At 37.9% G+C, this 18927-nt stretch overlaps 1 protein-coding gene across 8 annotated transcripts in view; it reads left to right on the top strand.

The window, feature by feature from the left end:
* The window catches only part of RHOT1 (ras homolog family member T1), a 65891-nt gene extending 49147 nt beyond the window's left edge, over positions 1-16744 (top strand). Inside the window, exons 18-22 of one of the 8 annotated variants that reach the window (XM_047709097.1) lie at positions 1212-1414; positions 2473-2568; positions 4226-4348; positions 13942-14085; positions 15639-16744. In XM_047709097.1, the coding sequence (XP_047565053.1) occupies positions 1212-1414; positions 2473-2568; positions 4226-4348; positions 13942-14085; positions 15639-15756 (684 nt within the window). In that variant the 3' untranslated portion in view covers positions 15757-16744. Of the gene's footprint in view, positions 1-1211; positions 1415-2472; positions 2569-4225; positions 4349-5787; positions 7630-13884; positions 14086-15638 lie in introns of those variants that run through there. The other 7 variants (XM_047709101.1, XM_047709096.1, XM_047709100.1 and 4 more) reach the window with 7 other exon arrangements.
* Positions 16745-18927: the final 2183 nt, after the last annotated feature.

The following is an 18927-nucleotide window of genomic DNA, read 5'->3' as shown; positions in this document are numbered from 1 at the left end:
TGAAAAAAAGTAGTGTACATGGATTATATATTGCCAGTTACACCAATAATAATAATAATAGAACAAGGGGAAAAACCAGAGGCTTGAAAAGCCCTCAGATTGAGATTTTCACCAAGATGCTATAGGAGTTAAAAACTGTATGTACCAAGGAATTTATTCTAGCATTGTTTTTAATTAAAAGAAAAAACTAGAAATAATCCAGATGCCTAACAATAGGAGGATGCTTTACTAAATTAAGACAGAATGATACGGTGGAATGTTAAGTGGCCATTAAAAATAATGGTTTTTGAATTCTGAAAACATGGAAGGTTCAGTGTTATATTTTTATTTTATTTATTATTTATTTGTAAGATTTTATTTATTTATTTGACATAGAGAAAGACAAAGCAAGAGAAGGAACACAAATGGGGAGTGAGAGAGGGAGAAGCAGGCTACCCACCAAGCAGGGAGCCTGATGTGGGGCTCAATCCCATCATCCTGAGATCATGACCTGAGCTGAAGACAGACTCTTAATGACTGAGCCACTCAGGCCCCCCTCAGTATTATATTTTTAAATGACTATGTCTATCATGACTGCAGCTATAGAAATGTTTATAGAGGGGCGCCTGGGTGGCTCAGTGTGTTAAGCCTCTGCCTTCGGCTCAGGTCATGATCTCAGGGTCCTAGGATCGAGCCCCACATAACGCTCTCTGCTCAGCAGGGAGCCTGCTTCCCCCTCTCTCTCTGCCTGCCTCTCTGCCTACTTGTGATCTCTCTCTCTGTCAAATAAATAAATAAAATCTTAAAAAAAAAAGATGCATATAGATGCATGTGCTTAAGGACTAATGATATGAAAAATGAAAGTAGTGAAAAAAATAATAAAATCGTGAAGCAGAAATTTTTAAAATGAAAATAATGTGCTCTAGGATAGAGGAATTTAGGTGGATTTCTCTTTGTTTCAAAATATGGTATCTTTTTAATAAAAAATATCAATTTTTTTCAGATTGTAATGAATCTGAAGAGTCGTTACAGATTTGTACAGTTACCAGCATTAGAAAATTGGCCCTGGTCTTATGAGACTGCCTGGTCCACTGTTAGTCGCTGCCCTTTAGTTTACTTTCTCCCTGAAGCTATGCTTTGCCTAGCCAGAGATAATTTTTAGTACACATTTAATTAAATGTAGTAATTTTTTAACTTGTCATCAGATTGTGATTTTAGTTTTTATCCCATAGCAACACTTCATGGACAGCAGAATACCTTGCTTAATCATAGCTGCAAAGTCGGACCTGCATGAAGTTAAACAAGACTATAGTATTTCACCTGCTGATTTCTGCAGGAAACATAAAATGCCTCCGCCACAAGCCTTCACTTGCAATACTGCTGATGCACCCAGTAAAGATATCTTTGTTAAACTGACAACGATGGCCATGTACCCGTAAGTACTTGCTCTGCCATCATTTTCATGCTGCATGGTTCATAATAACATCGCATGCCATGATTAGTCATGAGGGCGGGACCTTTGTCACATAGAAGTTGTTCAGCAACAGAAAGAGACTTTGTAATGAGAAGGAACAAATTTTGGGTAAACGTGAGTCTGGTTTGGGTGCCATACTAAAATCACACAAACAGTGCTCCTGACAGGATTTGTATATTTTTAAGCAGTAACTATTTAAACAGTAACTATTTTAATAGAATAGTACAATGAAACACAACCCGCGACCGAGCGTTTAAAAAAAATAGTTTTACTGCAGTCAAAGGGGGTTGACATCATGTTGCTTTATGTTTTTAAGACATTTCCGTATGAACAGAAAGTTCATTTTAATATTTTTCTGTTGATTCATTGACCTTGAGTATATGGAGGATTCTAAAATATTTTAGGAAATTATGTTTAAATTATAGATATGTTTGAGAATATAATGTCTTTTTTAAGTGCTGTAAAAAGTAGTTGTAATTGGAATTCCTGCTATATAAATGTCTCACATTAAGTGTTATGAACCATGAATTTTATGTACATTTATTGTATATCTATACATATGCATAAGCACATAACTGTGGACATTTTCATAGCTTACTAACTGCCTTAGAATTGCATGGTTCTTAATGGCATTCTCCTCAAGTACTGTGTGTGTATAATTCTGTTTTGTAACAAGATAGTTTTTCAGGCAGTGCGTTTCTCAAGACTTTAGCTTAATCTATTTGTTATTAATTTAGTCTCTAAATTATTTTTCCTCTTACAAAAATTGTGATATAGAGTAATGATCAAACGTGGCTACGAACTGAAGTCTTTCAGAAAGGTGTTAATTTGTGCAGATTCTTCAAATCAGAGTTAACTTCACTGCTGTTCTGTTAACTAATACTTTTTGAAAAAAAAGGCAGCAAGCCCTTGAAATTCTATTTGTATTGGAATACAAGTCATTCCTGTTACTATAAGATAAACAGAACTTAATTTATGTTTTACCTTTGCTTTAAAACTCTCGTGTATGTTATCTACAGAGAGGATCATTACAGAAACAGACTCTCCCGAGACATGGGCAACACTGATAGAATAGAGAATTTGAGAAAAATCTGGGTCTTTCTAAAAACTGCTTTGTAAGTTACTTTTTCTTTATGGCTTCTGTGGGATTTTTGTTGACATTTTCTTGTAGATGACCAGATCTCCTTTCCTGCCGTAATTAACATTTAGTAATTATCCAGAAACGCACTGCTTGGTCAGGCTTACTGCCTAACTGTATATGACAGTAGTGTTTCTTTCTTTTTCTTTTTCTTTTTTTGTTTACTATGTAAATGCACTATTTTAATCTTGTAGATAACTGTAACTGTGTTTTCAGATCTGCATCTTTAAAACGTTTTGCTGCGATTCATGTGTGTTTGTATGTATGTGTGTGTATATATGATAAATGTACATACAGGGACACTTGCTTATATGGTTAATCCCAAACTACTTCTCATGAAGCATCTCCCTGTTGCTAAGCATACTTTGCGTCTCCTTTTTGGTGGGTGGAGCCTGTGTATGTTGAAGAGTCAGACCGAATTGATAAAATAACAGATGGATTCCAGTATGACAGCTGGCAGTGACTTAGTAGCGTTGATACGTTTCTCATCACAAGTCAGGTTTTAAAAAAGGAATGTCTTGAGTCTATGAGAGCTTAAAAATTAATTCTCGTTTTTCTTCATGTTGGGAATTAGGCATTATTGGGATGCTGCTAATCTCCACCACCATGCCACCGTGCGATGTGGTCTCATCAGATCTCACAAGCTAAGCCAAGTCAGAGTGGGCCAGTCCTTTGACTGAGAAGCCTTTAAAAAAAAAATGGGCAGGTGTTACAGGAAGTGCTGGCATTGATTCATCAGGCGGCGCTCTTCTGAGTGGGTTCGGCGCCAGTGCCTCTTCAGGGTGCCGTGACGGCTTTGTATGTCTGAGTGGCTTTGACCACTGGGCAGTCCCTGGGGACCCCTGCTCTTGGTTGTTAGGACGGAGGTGAAATAGATTGCCCCATGTGCCTGTACCGACTAGTACAACTCCACTCAACCAGAAAGGAGTCAGAAAGCCTCCCTAAATTTCATATCTGATGCCAATTGGACCCATGGTTGATTTTTACGTCCTCACCCAGAGTTTCATACTTTCATACTTAGCTGCTGTGTTTTCGTAGCAGATGAAATCAACCCTCTGTTTTGTTCACGTGGAAATTTATGAAGCACTTTGATTTCCTTCGGGAGCCAGGGTGCTTGATGAATTGAAGACCATCTCCTCAGGGTTGAATATACTCGTCTTTTGACCCTTTTGTGTATTTGTCACTCTTCTCCTTCCTGGTTTTTCAGGCATGTGTGTATGCTGAGGGAGGAGGAGGGAATGGTTCCTTAAATGCTAGCACACTTTGTCCTTTTGGTGGGTGCTATGGCTTACTCAGTTTTTCTTTTTATTAATTTACACGAGGGTGCCATCTATCGCTGTGCATATTATTCCACTAAAACTCTTGTGATGATAATTCCATCCCCCCTCCAAAAAAGCCAAGAGTATTAGCTAATTTTCCTTAGGTTTTCTCTAGGGAGGGAGGAGGGAGCTATTGCTATGTACTGTATTTTTGGTAAATGTGGAATTCTGCACAACTTTAGCATGCCCCACACTGTCCTTTTCCTTAGTGTTGCTTATGCCTAAATCTTTTTTTTTTTTTAAGTTGGCACACCCTAACTTGTGCCGTATTTGTAAGTAAGAACTCAACTCCTGTCCTTCTGTGTGTTTTCGCAGCCATGCCCGGTTACGCTGTATGTGCACCTGCAACAGGTGTACATTTTGCATCTGTCAGAACTTCCTCAACTCAGACTTGCTGCAATCTGTAAAGAACAAAATCTTCACTGCAGTTCTTAACAGGTTCTTAACTTTATTTACTGGGTACCAGGCATTCTGTTAAAATACAAAAGAAAAAAAAAAGTGGATAACTCTTCATTATACAGATACTCACTACAAAGACCACAAGCCAACCGATGCCCAACTAACTTCCACTAAAATTCTCACCGTGGTGATGATGTTTTCAGGGGACTATAAAATAAGATTTTGGATTTCTTTTTTCATGAAGTTTAAAGTATCGTTCATATGACAGGATAATATGTATAGGGAGATTAAAACGTTTTGGCTGAGAGTTGTAGAAATAGGTGAGGACTTTCATAGTAACAAAAAGACACATTGAACCCAAATGTGAAACTGTACTCGCTTACGTTCAACTAATATAACTTCATTAAAACCACACTAATGCGAACGGTATCTTGGGTTTGAAAATTTTCTGTATTATAAGTACCTGGAATGTTTATGTGAAAGAGCATGGCTTCTGGAAATGAGGATAATAGCTAACTTTGAGGATTCAAAGGATTATGAGAAAGAACAAAAGATCTGTAGTACTCGTTTTTGAGGTCTTTATAATTGAGCCCAAAACATATAGTATGCCTAGAAAGTGATAACGCTTTTTAGAAAGGGAAGGGAAACAAACAAATAAGATATTTACATTCCCTCAAAGCAAAGAACTTGGAAGGTTATATTCTTATTCTGGTCATGCTTCCATTGTTCAAATTTACATTTTGTGAGCATTTAAGAGACTATGGACTATAAATTTGGATCTGCTGTAAATTTTTTTTGTCTAAAGATGAGTGTTTTGAAATCGACATTCAACTCTCATTGGGAGCTGGACTTGATTAAGACACATGATCGAGCTAAATAGACTTTGGTTAGAAATGGGTCCATTCTTGGTCTTACTGTTGGACTCTCACTGAAGGCTAGTGGGCTCTGACTGTAGGATAGTTTGTGTCCACCAGCAAAAATAGTAGATATGGCTATGAAACAATGAGACTATATTTAATGTGGGTCAGAAACTGATCTTGAAGGCATTCTAAAAAGAGTTTCAGTGACGTTTTGAGCACTAGTAGCTCTGGAATAAGAATGCAGCCATCTCAGGTGACTGCTTTGAAGGGACTGCCACACTAATTTGGTGGTAAAGTTCTGCCTCTGTCCTTTGAATGGCATCTCATAATGTAGTAACACAGATTCTCTTATGAGGACTATCTGAGAAAATGCAAGGCTAGTTCAAACCAAACAACATTCAGAAGCTCCGGTGTTGGAAATGCTACCTAGAGTCAGAAGAGATTCCAGAACTCTCTGGCCTAACCTCCCATTAGAATGCCTTCCTGAAAGCCTTCCTGTGGAGAGTACTGTTTATCTGCTGATGGCTTTCCTCACCGGAGAGGATTTTTGCTTTTGCCTTTGCTCTTTATTTTTATTTTTTAACTAAAATGATTTCCCTGTAACTTTCTCTCCTTTAGTTTTAGTTCTGCCCTTTAGAACAACATACGACTATTCTACTCCCTCTTCAACCTAGCAATCCTTCAGACATTTGAAGACGGCCATCATGTCTCCCCTAATTTTCTCTTCTCCAGGTAGAACATCCCCATTTCTTTCAGCCTTTTCTTAAATTAGATGGTTTAGTGACCTCATCAGTCCTGGTTGTCCTCGTCTGAAAGCCCTTTAGGTTTTCAGAGTTCCTCTTAAAAGAGGTGCTGCTGAGAATGGGGAGCAGTGCTCCATGTGTGATGGGACCAGTCTCAAACAGCGGGGTCATGTCCCACAGTCAGAACAGCACCTGTCTGCTGCATGAAGTGACGTTGTTAGCAGCCCCATTCCACTGTGGATGCATATGAATCTCGGGGTTCACTGAAATCAGATATTTTTTTCATACGAGGTACTATTAAGGCAGCATCCCCTCCTCTCTAATTGTGTACTTGACATTTTTAGTTGAGTCTTTGAATCTAAACACAGATACATATGTATCTCTATTAAGTGTCATATTCTTCTTTTTGATCCATTTGTTCTAGCTCAGTCATTTCAAACATTATTTCTGTCATTTGTCCCATTATCTATCTCTCTTGGCATTGTGTTATTTGCAAACTTGATAGATATGTCTTCTTTATCGTTCAAGTTATTGATAAAAAATAATGTTGAATACCAAGAGATTGGAGAGAGAGAGGGAGCCAAAGCCAGCAAGCCCTGAAGTATTCCCTTGGAGAACTCTTTTCCCAGTGACACAGGTTTAAAATTCTTGGGAAAAGATTATTCTGTAAATTAAAAATATTTTATTATCCAGTCCATATTTTACCTTAGTATCTTATAAGAATTTCATGGAGGGCTTTTTTGAAATCAAGATGCAGTTTCCTTTTCTTTTTTTCCCAATATGTAATTTCTAACACATTCTTCTGATCTATCAATCTATCAATGTAGTAATTTTATCTAAATAGGAAGTGACATTTATTTGGTGTCTTATTCTCAGTGAACCCACCTTGGCTCCTAATAATTGCTAATCAAAACCATCTGTTTCACTTATTCTATGAGATCTTGAGTGTCCGTAACTTGCAGATTGATTGATTGTCTGCATCTTTAGGGACAATTTTATTCTTAGGTCGGTTTAGTCAGCTTCCAAATGGAAAAGGTTGGGTGTGTATTAATTGATGAGCTTGCTCATGGTAAAGTACTCTGTACAAAGATCTTTGAAGGGAAATCAAGTACATCTTGTCATAACTATTTATAAACTAGAACTAATTTAATGGTAGTGTCAGCATACATCCCGACATCTAGTAATCAAGAATGGAATGAATGAAAAAGATGAGGGAACCCAATGTACCTTTCGAAGAACTCCTTCCTGATTCCTTGCAGTGTTTCAGAATTTTGTAGAAGTCCAGTGGGAATTTAGGACTTCTGTACTGAAGTTTCCCCTAGTTTACAAAAGGATGTAGATAAGGTAGATGGGGGTGGAACCCCAGAACTTGAGTACCTACAGGATCGGGATAGGTAATGTCAGTGCACGAAGGTAGTCAGGTATGAGAAGTAAGAGACGTAGGGACTGTGACAGGCCCTGTCTAAAAGAGGCAGCCACAACTCAGCTCTGGCCTTTTGTTGTCCGGGCTGGCTCGTGCCAGGTCTTCTGATTCTGTGGGACACGAGACATCAGGATTTTTATGTGAAATTTCCTGCTATTCAAATAATGGCAAGTAAATTTAAGTCTTTAAAAGCACTGATCAGAACAAAACATGTTTACAGGCCAGCAGCTTGCAACCTCAGTGTTAAGATACGGCCTAGAGTTGTGCAATTGCAGGACAAAAAAAAAAGAAAAACCTACACCTAAGGAATGAAAATATCTCCTTCCCCTTCCCACCAACCAAGTTCTACTCCCTTTCTCATGAAAGAATCTGAAAAAATTGTGGAGTGCTGGGTTTGCCTCCTTTCTTTCCTCTCTCTTTCGGGTTGTGGCAGCCTTTGGGTGTTGGTCACTGTTGGTTCGCCATGCTAGATGTATCTTAATGTTATAAAGCAGAAAAAGGATTGATTAATTTGCTAAAGGTCATTTAGGAATTTTTCACTGTAATTCAGTAGGGAGGAGTCTCACTCAACAGTAAGCCTTAGATCTCTGCTTTTAGAAAGCTGCCACGTCTTGTGGTTGAGTTAGATGTGTAAAAGAGTAGTTTCAAAATTTTTATGGAAGCAAAGAGTTTTAGCGAATGTCTGCAAAGAAATTGACAGGTATTGGTGCATACATGTTGGTCTCAAACTTAATACCTTGTTTCAGTATGCTTGTAAACATGTTGGTTGAAATAAATCACTTGCAGAGATAGTACACGTTTGAGCCCACATTAACCCTTTATCCCCCTCTGCCCCTGTGATTTATTCCCTCAGACTTAAGTACCTGCTTTAGATAGGACCCTGCTGTGAGCTGGGGCAGAATATGAAGATGAAGAAGATAGGGACCTGCCTTTAAGTGCCTCTCTAAATACTATGTTATTAAAAATTTTTCCTTGAACTTTGGTTATATTTTCAGGAACCTTAGTCCCTCAGGCTACAGAAGTAAGGCTATCACCTAATCACGACAGAATTTAAGCTAATAATTTACATTTAGGCAGTTCCCACAGATTCATTTCTGAAATAATCCATTTTTTTCCCTAGCTATCTATTTTTGACCAGTAAACATTGTCCCCCTTTTTTTGAGCTTATTTACTGACGCTACATATTTTAAGTAGAGTAGTAATAAAATTTGTTTTCTTTTTTTTTTTTTTAAAGATTTTATTTATTTATTTGAGAGAGAGACAGTGAGAGAGAGCATGAGCTAGGAGAAGGTCAGAGAGAGAAGCAGACTCCCCGTGGAGCTGGGAGCCCGATGCGGGACTCGATCCCGGGACTCCAGGATCATGACCTGAGCCGAAGGCAGTCGTCCAACCAACTGAGCCACCCAGGCGTCCCAAATTTGTTTTCTTTTTAATGTAATTGAATATATATTTATTTCAAGATGTCAAAAGTGTTAAACTATGTATCTGACATGTAACTTTGTTCTTTAATAATTACGATCTCACCCTAGTGGTCTGGACAGGTTTATGTTTTTCTTCAGGACAGTTTATGAATAAGGGGACTTATTTGAATTTAAATACATTTGGAAGATGATTAACGGGGTCAGATGATTTTAATCTTTGGCATTGCTCTCATTTCAAATAGTGTAAATCATGGTACTGGGAAAATACACCTTCTGGTTATATTTTTATTTTAATTACCTTTTTAATCTGAAAGTGTTATAATCCTACATGCTTATGTAGGAGTGAGCTGGATTGTTGGTTTGAACTACCCAGGATTCTGGTTACCAAGTACTTATTACTCTGACTTCAGAAGACTCCTACTTTGCATGACTTTGTTACTCTTCTGCAGTGTGCTGTGGACGTTAACTTGTCCTTTCCTTTAGGTGTTCATTTTAATTTGTATGTCTGTGTCAACTTAGTCACTTTTTTAACTTCTCTCAGCCCCTATCCCAGCTAATTTCTGTGTATAACCCTCCCACTTCTCCTAACCTATAATTTAATCAAAATGTTTATTTTATAATTTATTTTGGTGTGATTTTCTTTGATATGTATTTTGGTTTTAGGATTTCTTTCATCCCATTTTATTATTTGCATCAGCCATATAAATTATTTGTTCATGTTACTTCTTAAGTTTAGTAGCAGCATTTTACTTTAGCAACTAAGTGCATAGATCACAGTGAGTGCTTACAGCAACCCAAAGGTATGATGGATGGTCATTGTGGCCATTGAGTTCTTTGCCCTATTTTTTTAATGCGTTTTTAAAATTGGGTGTATGTGGCATTTATTTTAAGCCATTTACTAACGATATTTGCCCATATTGCTTTAATAATCACCTAAGTTGCTCCTTCATGTACTTTAAAACCATTTTACTTAATAGGAGCCCCTTTTTGGAAGAAAGGATTTTATTATTGTCACACTGAAAGGAACTGCCTTTTCATGGGATTGCATTATGAAGAGGATAGATACCTAGAAATCTTAACGTCCTGGAGAGTCTTCTGGGAATGTAAGAGTTCTTAGGATATTATGTAATAGTGAACTATTATATCCAACAAAGTCTGTCCTGTGTTTTGGTTTCATATGAAACTTCTATGTTCCCTTGTATCAAGGTCCTTACAAGACATTTCTTTTAATTAGGATACAGAGTGTTATGTTTAAAATTATACAAGAGCTTATGTTACAGATTCTCATTAAGTAAGCTGCTGCTTGCTTATGCATTTTAAAATTTTTTTGCCATTTGGTTAGAATATTAAAGGATGCCACAAGGAAAAAAAAAAAGGATGCCACAAGGTAGAGTTTGTTCTGGTCTTTCAGTATCAGTAGATAACATAGAGGTATTATGTGTTTCCCGTGTATCTATGGTCATCTGTAAATTTTGGTTCTTCTAATGCTTGGTGAAGCATTTCTTGACATTGATGCACATTTACGTCCTTTTCCAAAGTATGTTACTATTTAGGCATGCTCAGTTAACAGCTTCCTTATGATTTGTGTTGCAGTTCATCTGTTAGTTCCAGAACTAGCTCTAGTTCACTAAAAGAATTGTCATTAAAATTATTATTAAGAGTAATGGCATTATTATCAGAAACGAAGGTAAAAGACACTTCATCAGGCAAAAACAAAACACCAAGAAAACATTGAGAGGAATAAAAGCAGGGAGGCCCAGAGGACTTTAAAAAACAAGCGAAATATTCAAAAACAGAACATTTAACTCTAGTTTTGGTGATCTCGGTACAGTTTTTAACTTGAGCTACGGAAGTGCAACTAGGAAAAAGCTGTATGTGCTATCTGTGAGCCCTAGTGACTAGGTTCCATGCATTACAGTTACAGAGGCGGTTGCAAAGTATTAGATTAAAAATTCCTACTTGAAATCCTTATGTGGGTAGAATTAGAAAATTAGAAGAACATTCATATTTCTGCATCAGTACATCTCTGCTTTGGGTTTGGAAAGGATCGGGTGGTAAGATGAGAAGAATGCAATCTAGGAAATTCGCATTTATTTCTGCAAAGTTGCACAGACGGCTGGTAAAAGCGCCTGGGTGGGTCTGCTCTTCGCTGCCTTGAGTTCGCTCCGTTGAACTTTTCTTTCCTCCTCATAAGAGCCTGCAACTGACATCTGGACCTTTCTGGATCCCCCCCCACCTTCCTTAAATTCTAATCTTTGCAGACTCTTAGGTCTCTGCAATATAGTGTTTATACCCCAGATATATAAAAACCTGGGACATGTTATAAAAAACAGTATTAAAAATACCCTATTTGGGAATAGCTAAAATTGGTTAATTCCATTGAGCCCTTTAGAATTTGATTATTTTGTTTCTAAATAGTGCAACTGATAACCATTCCTTTTATTTATTGGTCAAATACACTGAACCAATAAAAATTTTAACTCATGTTCTTATATATGTTGTAAATTGCAGAGTGAATCAAAAGTATCTTGTCTGCCTGTTTTATGGCATTCTGTGCAGAGGTCCGTAGGAATTGTGGTTACTCTTCTATATGCCTTGTGTGACTTTTCACACAGACATTTCTTAATTTAAGCCTTTATTGCCTGAAGTTTGAAACCTTTCCTTCTCTCCACCTTATTAAAAGTAGCAGTGTAGGGAGGGGTGCATGCCTTGCTCAGTCAGTAGAGCATGCAACTTTTGATCACCAGGTTGTGAGTTCAAGCCCCACATTAGGCATGGGGCTTGTGAGTTCAAGCCCCACATTTGGCCTACTTTAAAGGAAAAAACAAAAAGCGCTTGACATCTGATTGGCATGTGGGCCCTCAGGACTTCTAAGCAGAAAGCCAGCATCCAATATGAAGAATTTTCCACCTAAGAACTTAGAAGCTCTGACAAGCTTCAGATGATTAAGGTTTTTATTCCAGCATTTTGTCATTATTTCTTATGTTCTAATAAGAGATACTGCTGAACTAAATTATTGTACATAGAGAAGGAAGATGTGATTCTGGTATATTAATAGATTTTTAAATTTTTTATTTAATTTTATTTTTTTAAGGTTTTATTTATTTGTCAGAGAGAGAGAGAGAGAAAGAGAGAGAAGGGGCACAAGCAGGGGAGGAGGAAGGCAGAGGGAGAAGCAGGTTCCCTGCTGAGCAGGGAGCCTGATTCAGGACTTGATCCCAGGACCCTGGGGTCATGACCTGTGCAGAAGGCAGACGCTTAACCAGCTGAGCCACCCAGGAGTCCCTCAGTAAGATTTTTTAAAGAGAATCTTTATATATACACATGCACACACATTTTTGACCTTGTAATACTCATTTTTGGGAAGTCTCTTAAGGAAACTCTACTAAATACAGAGAAAAATCTTATGTAGAAGGATATTCATCCTTTAGTTATAGTCACCAGTAAATAGAGACCACCACCCATAGGGGAAGCAGATACAGTAAAGCTATTAAAATGAGGTTTCTGTAATTTATGAAAAAGTCCTTACATAATAGTAAATTTTTAAAAAGATATAAAGTTTTATAATTTATACACATTGTGTTTGCAGCTGTGTAAGAAACACATAGAAAAAGTAAAAGGAAATGCCCTACATTTTAATTAGTTGCCTTAGGTGATGGGACTATAGGTGATTTTTTTTTTCTCCTACTTTTATTTTCCTCATATCTTATAATGAGCATCTATTACCTTTTTGACAGTAAAAAAATAATAATAAACTAAAAAGAAAAAGCATGCCATAAGATAATTTATTCTAAAATGATATTTTATGTGAGTCATTTTGAAAGAATTATACTTCTGAATTGTGAAAGAATTATTTTTGCTTGAGTTTAGAAATGAACTAGGAGGCAGCTTCGTGAAACTATTGCTCTGCTTTCAGCTTGAGACCTGAAGTGGCAAACATGGCTCAGGTCTCATACTTAGGGAGTACAGTTAAGATCGTCTCACAGTTCTCTCTCCAGGTGCTGTCAGTCAGCTAGGCAGTGACGAGTGTGCCATCCATTATCAATGCTTTGTCATATATAGAGAACCTGGTTAGTGCATCTCTTAAATGCACATGCTAACTGCATAAAATAGGTCTCTAAGTAGGTTTCCATGTCTACAGGTATCTTAAGCAACCACTATAAGGTTGATGGAGTCATTGGAATATATCTTACGAATTAATAGTTGGCTTAAGTTTAAAACTGGGTATATCTTGACCGTGTATCTTTATTGTTTCTTATATATAAACATGAACTGTTATTCTGCCTATAGAAGGCTATACTATAGCTTGGGGAAAACAGTAATTACTATCTTGAAATGCAAAAATAAACGAAGCAATAAAGTCAGAATATATTAGTTCACGAATGGTAATACTTGCTTAAAATACAACAAAGGGAGTTATGTGAAACCGATTCCATACTTGAAAACTATTTATGAGAAATCATTTTGACTGATTTTACCGTGATGACAGCTAGCTGTAATCCTAGCCCTTTTCTTTCCCAAATTAAAAAAAAAAAAAAAAAAAGTAAAAGAAATCTCAAAAATCCTTCATCAGTGAAGATGCATCAAAATCAGAGAGAGACCAAAGCTGAAGCAAAAGCTCTCCTGCCCTTTTAGCCTGTTTCTCACTTTAAATTCTACATGTCTCTATTGATTGGGAGTTACAGACTTCGAAACTCTCATCATTGGTCTCTGGTAGTCCCTGAGTTTGGACTCCATTTTTTGCAGACTCATGTTTGCAGTTGTTGGTGTTCTGCAGTTAGAAGCATCGGTCAATTTCCTGACTCACAGTCATTTTGATGAATACTTACGGTTACCACCTCCCATCAGGCCCTGCTGAGGAACTGGTTTCCAGGGCTTCTCTTGGTGTTTCAGATCTAGAAGAACGAGCCTCGAAGGGATATATAGAGAATGTACATAACAGCCTTAGGTTTTCTTTCCTGATATGTGAGTGTTTCTGAAAAGTACCCATAGATACTTTTTTTTTTTGAAGTTTGGCAATTTGTTACAGAATACATTTATTTTAAATATGGAAAGCATGAGATGCATCATATTAGGGTGGCAACTCAATTTCTGTGTGGGATGTTTAATTGAGAGATGTTATTTTCAGTCCCCTTCTCTTGTGAGCTCTGCTGTGAACTGCAAACTGTGTGCATGTGTATAAAAGGTTAAGAGCCCGGGTAGCTGAGTGGGGTGCCATGCTGTTAGCAGACGACGACGGCAGTATTACTCACCAGGTGCACGCCGTCTGCTCTGTAGAAGATTCCATCTTCATGGCGTCATCTCATGGTCCACTTTTTCTTGAAGCCAGGTAACATTTCCCACAACCAGTGGGTTGGCCTTGTTGGAGTTTTTCCAGCTGGAAAACTGAAACCTACGAATTTTCATCCCTAACTGGGAATAAATAAATAAATAAATAAATAAATAAATAAATAAAACATTGCCTGTTGGAGGAACTAACTCACAAGGTGGAATGAACCCGTGTTATCACTTTGCTTTGTAAAATAATATGTCAGGAGTGATTTTTTTCTTTCTTTCTTTCCTTTATGCTTTCTTTCTCCTCCTTCTCCTTCTTCTTCTTCTTCTTTTTTTTTTTAAGGAGCTGGGGAGAATAAGAAATTGGAGTGCTGTGTGTTGTTTTGCCATGGTGATAAGCATGGAGCACTCTGGCTTGTATTGTAGACTTGTTTCTAGAATGGGCAGATTGCATTTTGTGATAACTGATCCGATTGGCACTCTGACGATTACTGAGGCAAAGTCGTTTTGTACAATTGATATTCTTGGCTCTTAACTCTTTTGCATATGTCGGTGTCCTGGTCTTTTAACGATGTCTGACTTTTGCTTCAAAGCTGTTTGTTTTCTACTTGTGGAATAACCTGAACTAGACAGTCTCTCTAAGCTCTTAATTCTATAAGTTTTCTACATCTCCTCAGTTGTGCTCATTTAACTAAAACTCCAGTGACCCTTGAATAAAATATGCCCGCTTTTGCTTTCAAGCGTTATCCTCTTTATGGTAAGCTGTCATACTTGAGAACCTTGAAGGTGCTTAGCAGTGTCATTAACTGAGCATGCTCACAAACCCAGTTTGTGGTACAGGCTGTCCCTGTTCTTGTCATGCATAATACGGCTTCTTTTATGTCATTTACCTTTCAGTCCATCACGTTACATGATGTCCTTTAGTTGGTACCATTGTCACTGCCTGTCTGACTAATATCAGGGTTGGTTTTTTTTTGTTTCATTTATTTTTTTGTTGTTTTGTTTTATTCTGAATTTTCTTTCTTTAACCAGCAGTAACCCAATTAATGCAAACTGGTAAATCTTCCCTATCCCCTTTGGGATTTTTTGGGTAAATTTTTTCTGGGGCTCAGTGTTTTTAAAGTTGACTTTAAGCATTGCTCTTAGAAAAGTATGGTCACTTGTCGCTTAACTGCTTACATGATAGCTTTTGATTCCTGGCAGGAGATTGCATACTAAGTTCCATGAAATGGACTCTCAAAATTGTGAGATCTCGGTTTTACCTCTCATTTTGAAGGACCGTGGTGGGATTAAAAAGTAGTAGGTTGATTTGTCTACATTCTCCATTTCCCATGTGAAGAAAATGTCTAAAATTTTAGATGTTGATTACTCCCACGTAGTAGCTAATTGTAAAGACATTCGTCTTTATTAATGTCTACGTTATGTCTAAAGATAATGATTATCTAAGCAATGTACGTGTGGCTCTATTGATAAATGTTTTTGGTAAGCATTACTGTATGCAATTAGCCTGACAAGTGTGCTAATACTTCCCTAAAAGTAGACTGTTAATGTAATTGGTATTTTCATACTAATCATGTTTTGAACATTAATTATATTTTCTGACTACAGGCACGTGACACAAGCTGACCTCAAGAGCTCCACGTTTTGGCTTCGAGCAAGTTTTGGTGCTACTGTTTTTGCAGTTTTGGGTTTTGCTATGTACAAAGCATTGTTGAAACAGCGATGATTAAAAAAAAAAAAATGCCCTACCAAAAACAAATACTTTTATGTATTTATGTATGCTTTAAATTCTGCTAGAAATATTGAGATATTTATACATGCAGAGTTACTTTATTAATATTTGTAATTCATGCATAAGAGTATTTTAATGATAGTTATAACTGCAGTATTGGCTAGCATATGGAAAGAAAGAGCTTAACAGCCAAACTCAAATGGCTAAATTTCAGAGGCCAAAAGGGAATATTTTGTAAATAATGTACATATTCAGGCAAGATATGGTCTCCCAACCTGAATTCTAGAAATGATGTTTCTAGATATTTCTACATGGTATTGTTAGTGTTCGGTTGGCTCACTCTCCTAGGTCTAAGTCAGCTCCGAGATTGTATTTACTCATAGATCACTTATTTATTTCACATTTTATTCAGAATGATCTTTTGGGTTCTTTAAAGAACACGAGGCACAATTTGCCATTTTCTCTCCATTTTTAAGAACGGAGGAGTCCTGGTCAGCTCACACCTCTCTTTCAGTCACTTGTGGTAGGCCAGCCTCGAAGCCGTCGTGCAGTCTAGAAAGTTGCCTAGTTGAGTGAAGTGCTTCTTGAAGGAAGGAGTGAGTTAAAGGCAGTTAGTGGGGGCGTGACCTATATGATTATGTTGCTTCCTTTGTCTGTATGTAGAATTTTATAGCCCTTTCAATCAAATGAGAAAAAAGATTTGTATATTATCAATGTTTTTAGTTTAAATAAACAGTCGCCATTACTACTACTGAATTTCCTCCCCCAGTGTATGTCATTCTCTAACGGCCGTGTCTATGATAGTGTCCTACAGTGGCTGCATGTGTCGTAAAGTGTTCTCTATCTGGCTAGGATAACCCAGAGGCAGCACTTTTTTAAATGATAAAATAAATCCAACGAACATAAACTCTCATGATAAACCTATTTTTTTCCATCATCAACCTTTTCGAGTATTTAAATAAATAACTGCTGTGTACCGTGACCTTGAGTTTTCTTGTCTTACGAAGTCAATATTCCTCTACAGGTGTGAACGAAATCCTCTGGTTTCTATCTTTCTTACCTTGAAAATTATTTTTTGTTCAAGCAGATAATACTCATTAGATAAGAAGACCAGTATGATTTGTATGTAGAAGAGGAAGTCTCTTTGAAAGCTGTGGGCAGATCTATTCTTCGAGGAGGCCAGTTGTGATCTCCCGCATACACCTAGCTCACGTGGTTCCGGCTGTGACATACATGTTTATCCGCGCCTCTAACATGGATTTTTTTTCTTCTTTTTTGCTGTTCTGATGGACGTCCAAAGATCACACTCCCTGAACAGCTAGAAACAGCGTAACTTACGAGCTCTACACTTGTAAAATGACCTGGGCCGTATTTAGCTGCGTACTTCCCTGTCCCCCCACTTCCCATTTCTATTCTAAAATTGAGGAAAGGGAAAGTTAAGCAGAAATCTGATGACTCCTCCTTTTCGTCTTCTCGGAGCCTCCTATTTACACGCGTCAGTTACACAGCCTCCAATGAGTTAGTTCTTTCCTTCCAAGTTCTTCCCTGTTCAGACTCAAATGGATACACTTTATAGATTGATAAGTTTGTGAGAAACTGAGGAAGGTAGTTTGCCAAGATGTGAAAAGTGATGTTTATATATGTAGACTTTTCTCTCTCAGTCTTTTCATTCAAAGCTCAAGTGTCCAACTGACAAGAAGACCAGCAGCACCCCTCCCCCACCCCCATCTCACCTGCTCTTGACCCGTCCCCCCTACTAAGCCCAGCAACCTTCTAGTCCCATCAGCGAGTGCAGGGGGGTGGGCTTGCAGGGGGAATGCTCCCTGGTTTCTCCTCTGAAACCTACAGGGTCACACACATATTTTCTTCATTTCACATTCATTTTAGAGACCAGTTAATATGAGGAAACACGTGAATAAATAAAGCAATAGGCTTCTTCTGGCTTTTATGGTTTACTCTCAGAAGATGCAAGCTGTAGGGGCACCAAGGGAAAATGAGGAAAAGTAGGAACTTGAGGATTGGAAAGAAAATTTTGCACTTTTGCACCAGTGGCATCCTGTCCTTAATGGATGGTTCTGAGGCTGCTTGCTACAAAAAACATTTTTTTCCCCAAGATTTATTTATTTATTTATGTACTGGGGGTGGGTGGGTGGGAGCAGACTCCCTGCTGAGCACAGAGCCCAATGCAAGGCTCAAACTCTCGGCCTTAGCCGAAATCAGGAGTCGGATGCTTAACCAACTGAGCCACCCAGGGGCCCTTGCTGCAGTATTTTAATGAATAGTGAGGCAGTCATGTGAAGAAAACTCACTTCAAATTGTTTGTGGTCCTGTGGCATAATGTAGTAACTTAGCCTTACTTAGCACATCAGGGGGCTCTTGCTTCTTGCCATTCATATGTCTTTTTTACATTTGACCCCAAACTGAGTAAGGTCCCACATTGCCGGAGCTAATAAACTACAGTAGAGTGGACAGTGGGTGTCAGGAGCTGAGGGGCACATAATCCTTCTGAAATGGCCAGTGAAAGAAGAGGTCGGAGGGCTGTGGGTATCTGTGCATATCTGTACATTACCCATCAGGGGGAAGCGCCAAGGAGGAGACATACTGTTGAGCCGGTCCTGATTGAAATGAGAATTTTTCTGACTGGAGGGAAGGCAACAGAATGATGACTAGGGAGAACAGAGGTAAGTGTTCAAACTGCGTAGAGTATAAATCTTTCCTGAGTAGGCCCTGAGAATTCAACTGCTGTTCGTTTTGGTGCCCCTCTTGTCTGAGTTGTACTAGTAAAAAAATCAACATAAAAGTGTCTTTAAAATATATGTGTACAAATCTTAAAAATGAGTATGTGACCGAGTTGTCATGAATACATTTATTTGGCATCATCCTCTCAATTTTAATAGTCTTTGTGCTTTTAGGAAGCTGATTTGGGACTAGGTCCTTTCTGGGAAGTAGGACGTCAAGATGCTAAATTTATTTAATGTTTATGGGTTGACGGTGCTCCACTCAGGTAGCCTGACTGTCCCAAAAACCTCAGTCTCCAGATTTCACAGCCCCACTTGTTAAAACCTCTAAACTTGTAATTCTTGTCTTTTTAACTCTGTTTATCAAAAGTCTATCTGTGAGAATGAATGTCTGTGAACCCATTTGGGCCTCAGCTTTGTTTCCACT

Source organism: Lutra lutra, chromosome 16, assembly GCF_902655055.1.
Source record: "Lutra lutra chromosome 16, mLutLut1.2, whole genome shotgun sequence".
NCBI classification, from domain to species: Eukaryota; Metazoa; Chordata; class Mammalia; order Carnivora; family Mustelidae; genus Lutra; species Lutra lutra.
This window is presented reverse-complemented; position numbering and strand designations above follow the sequence as displayed.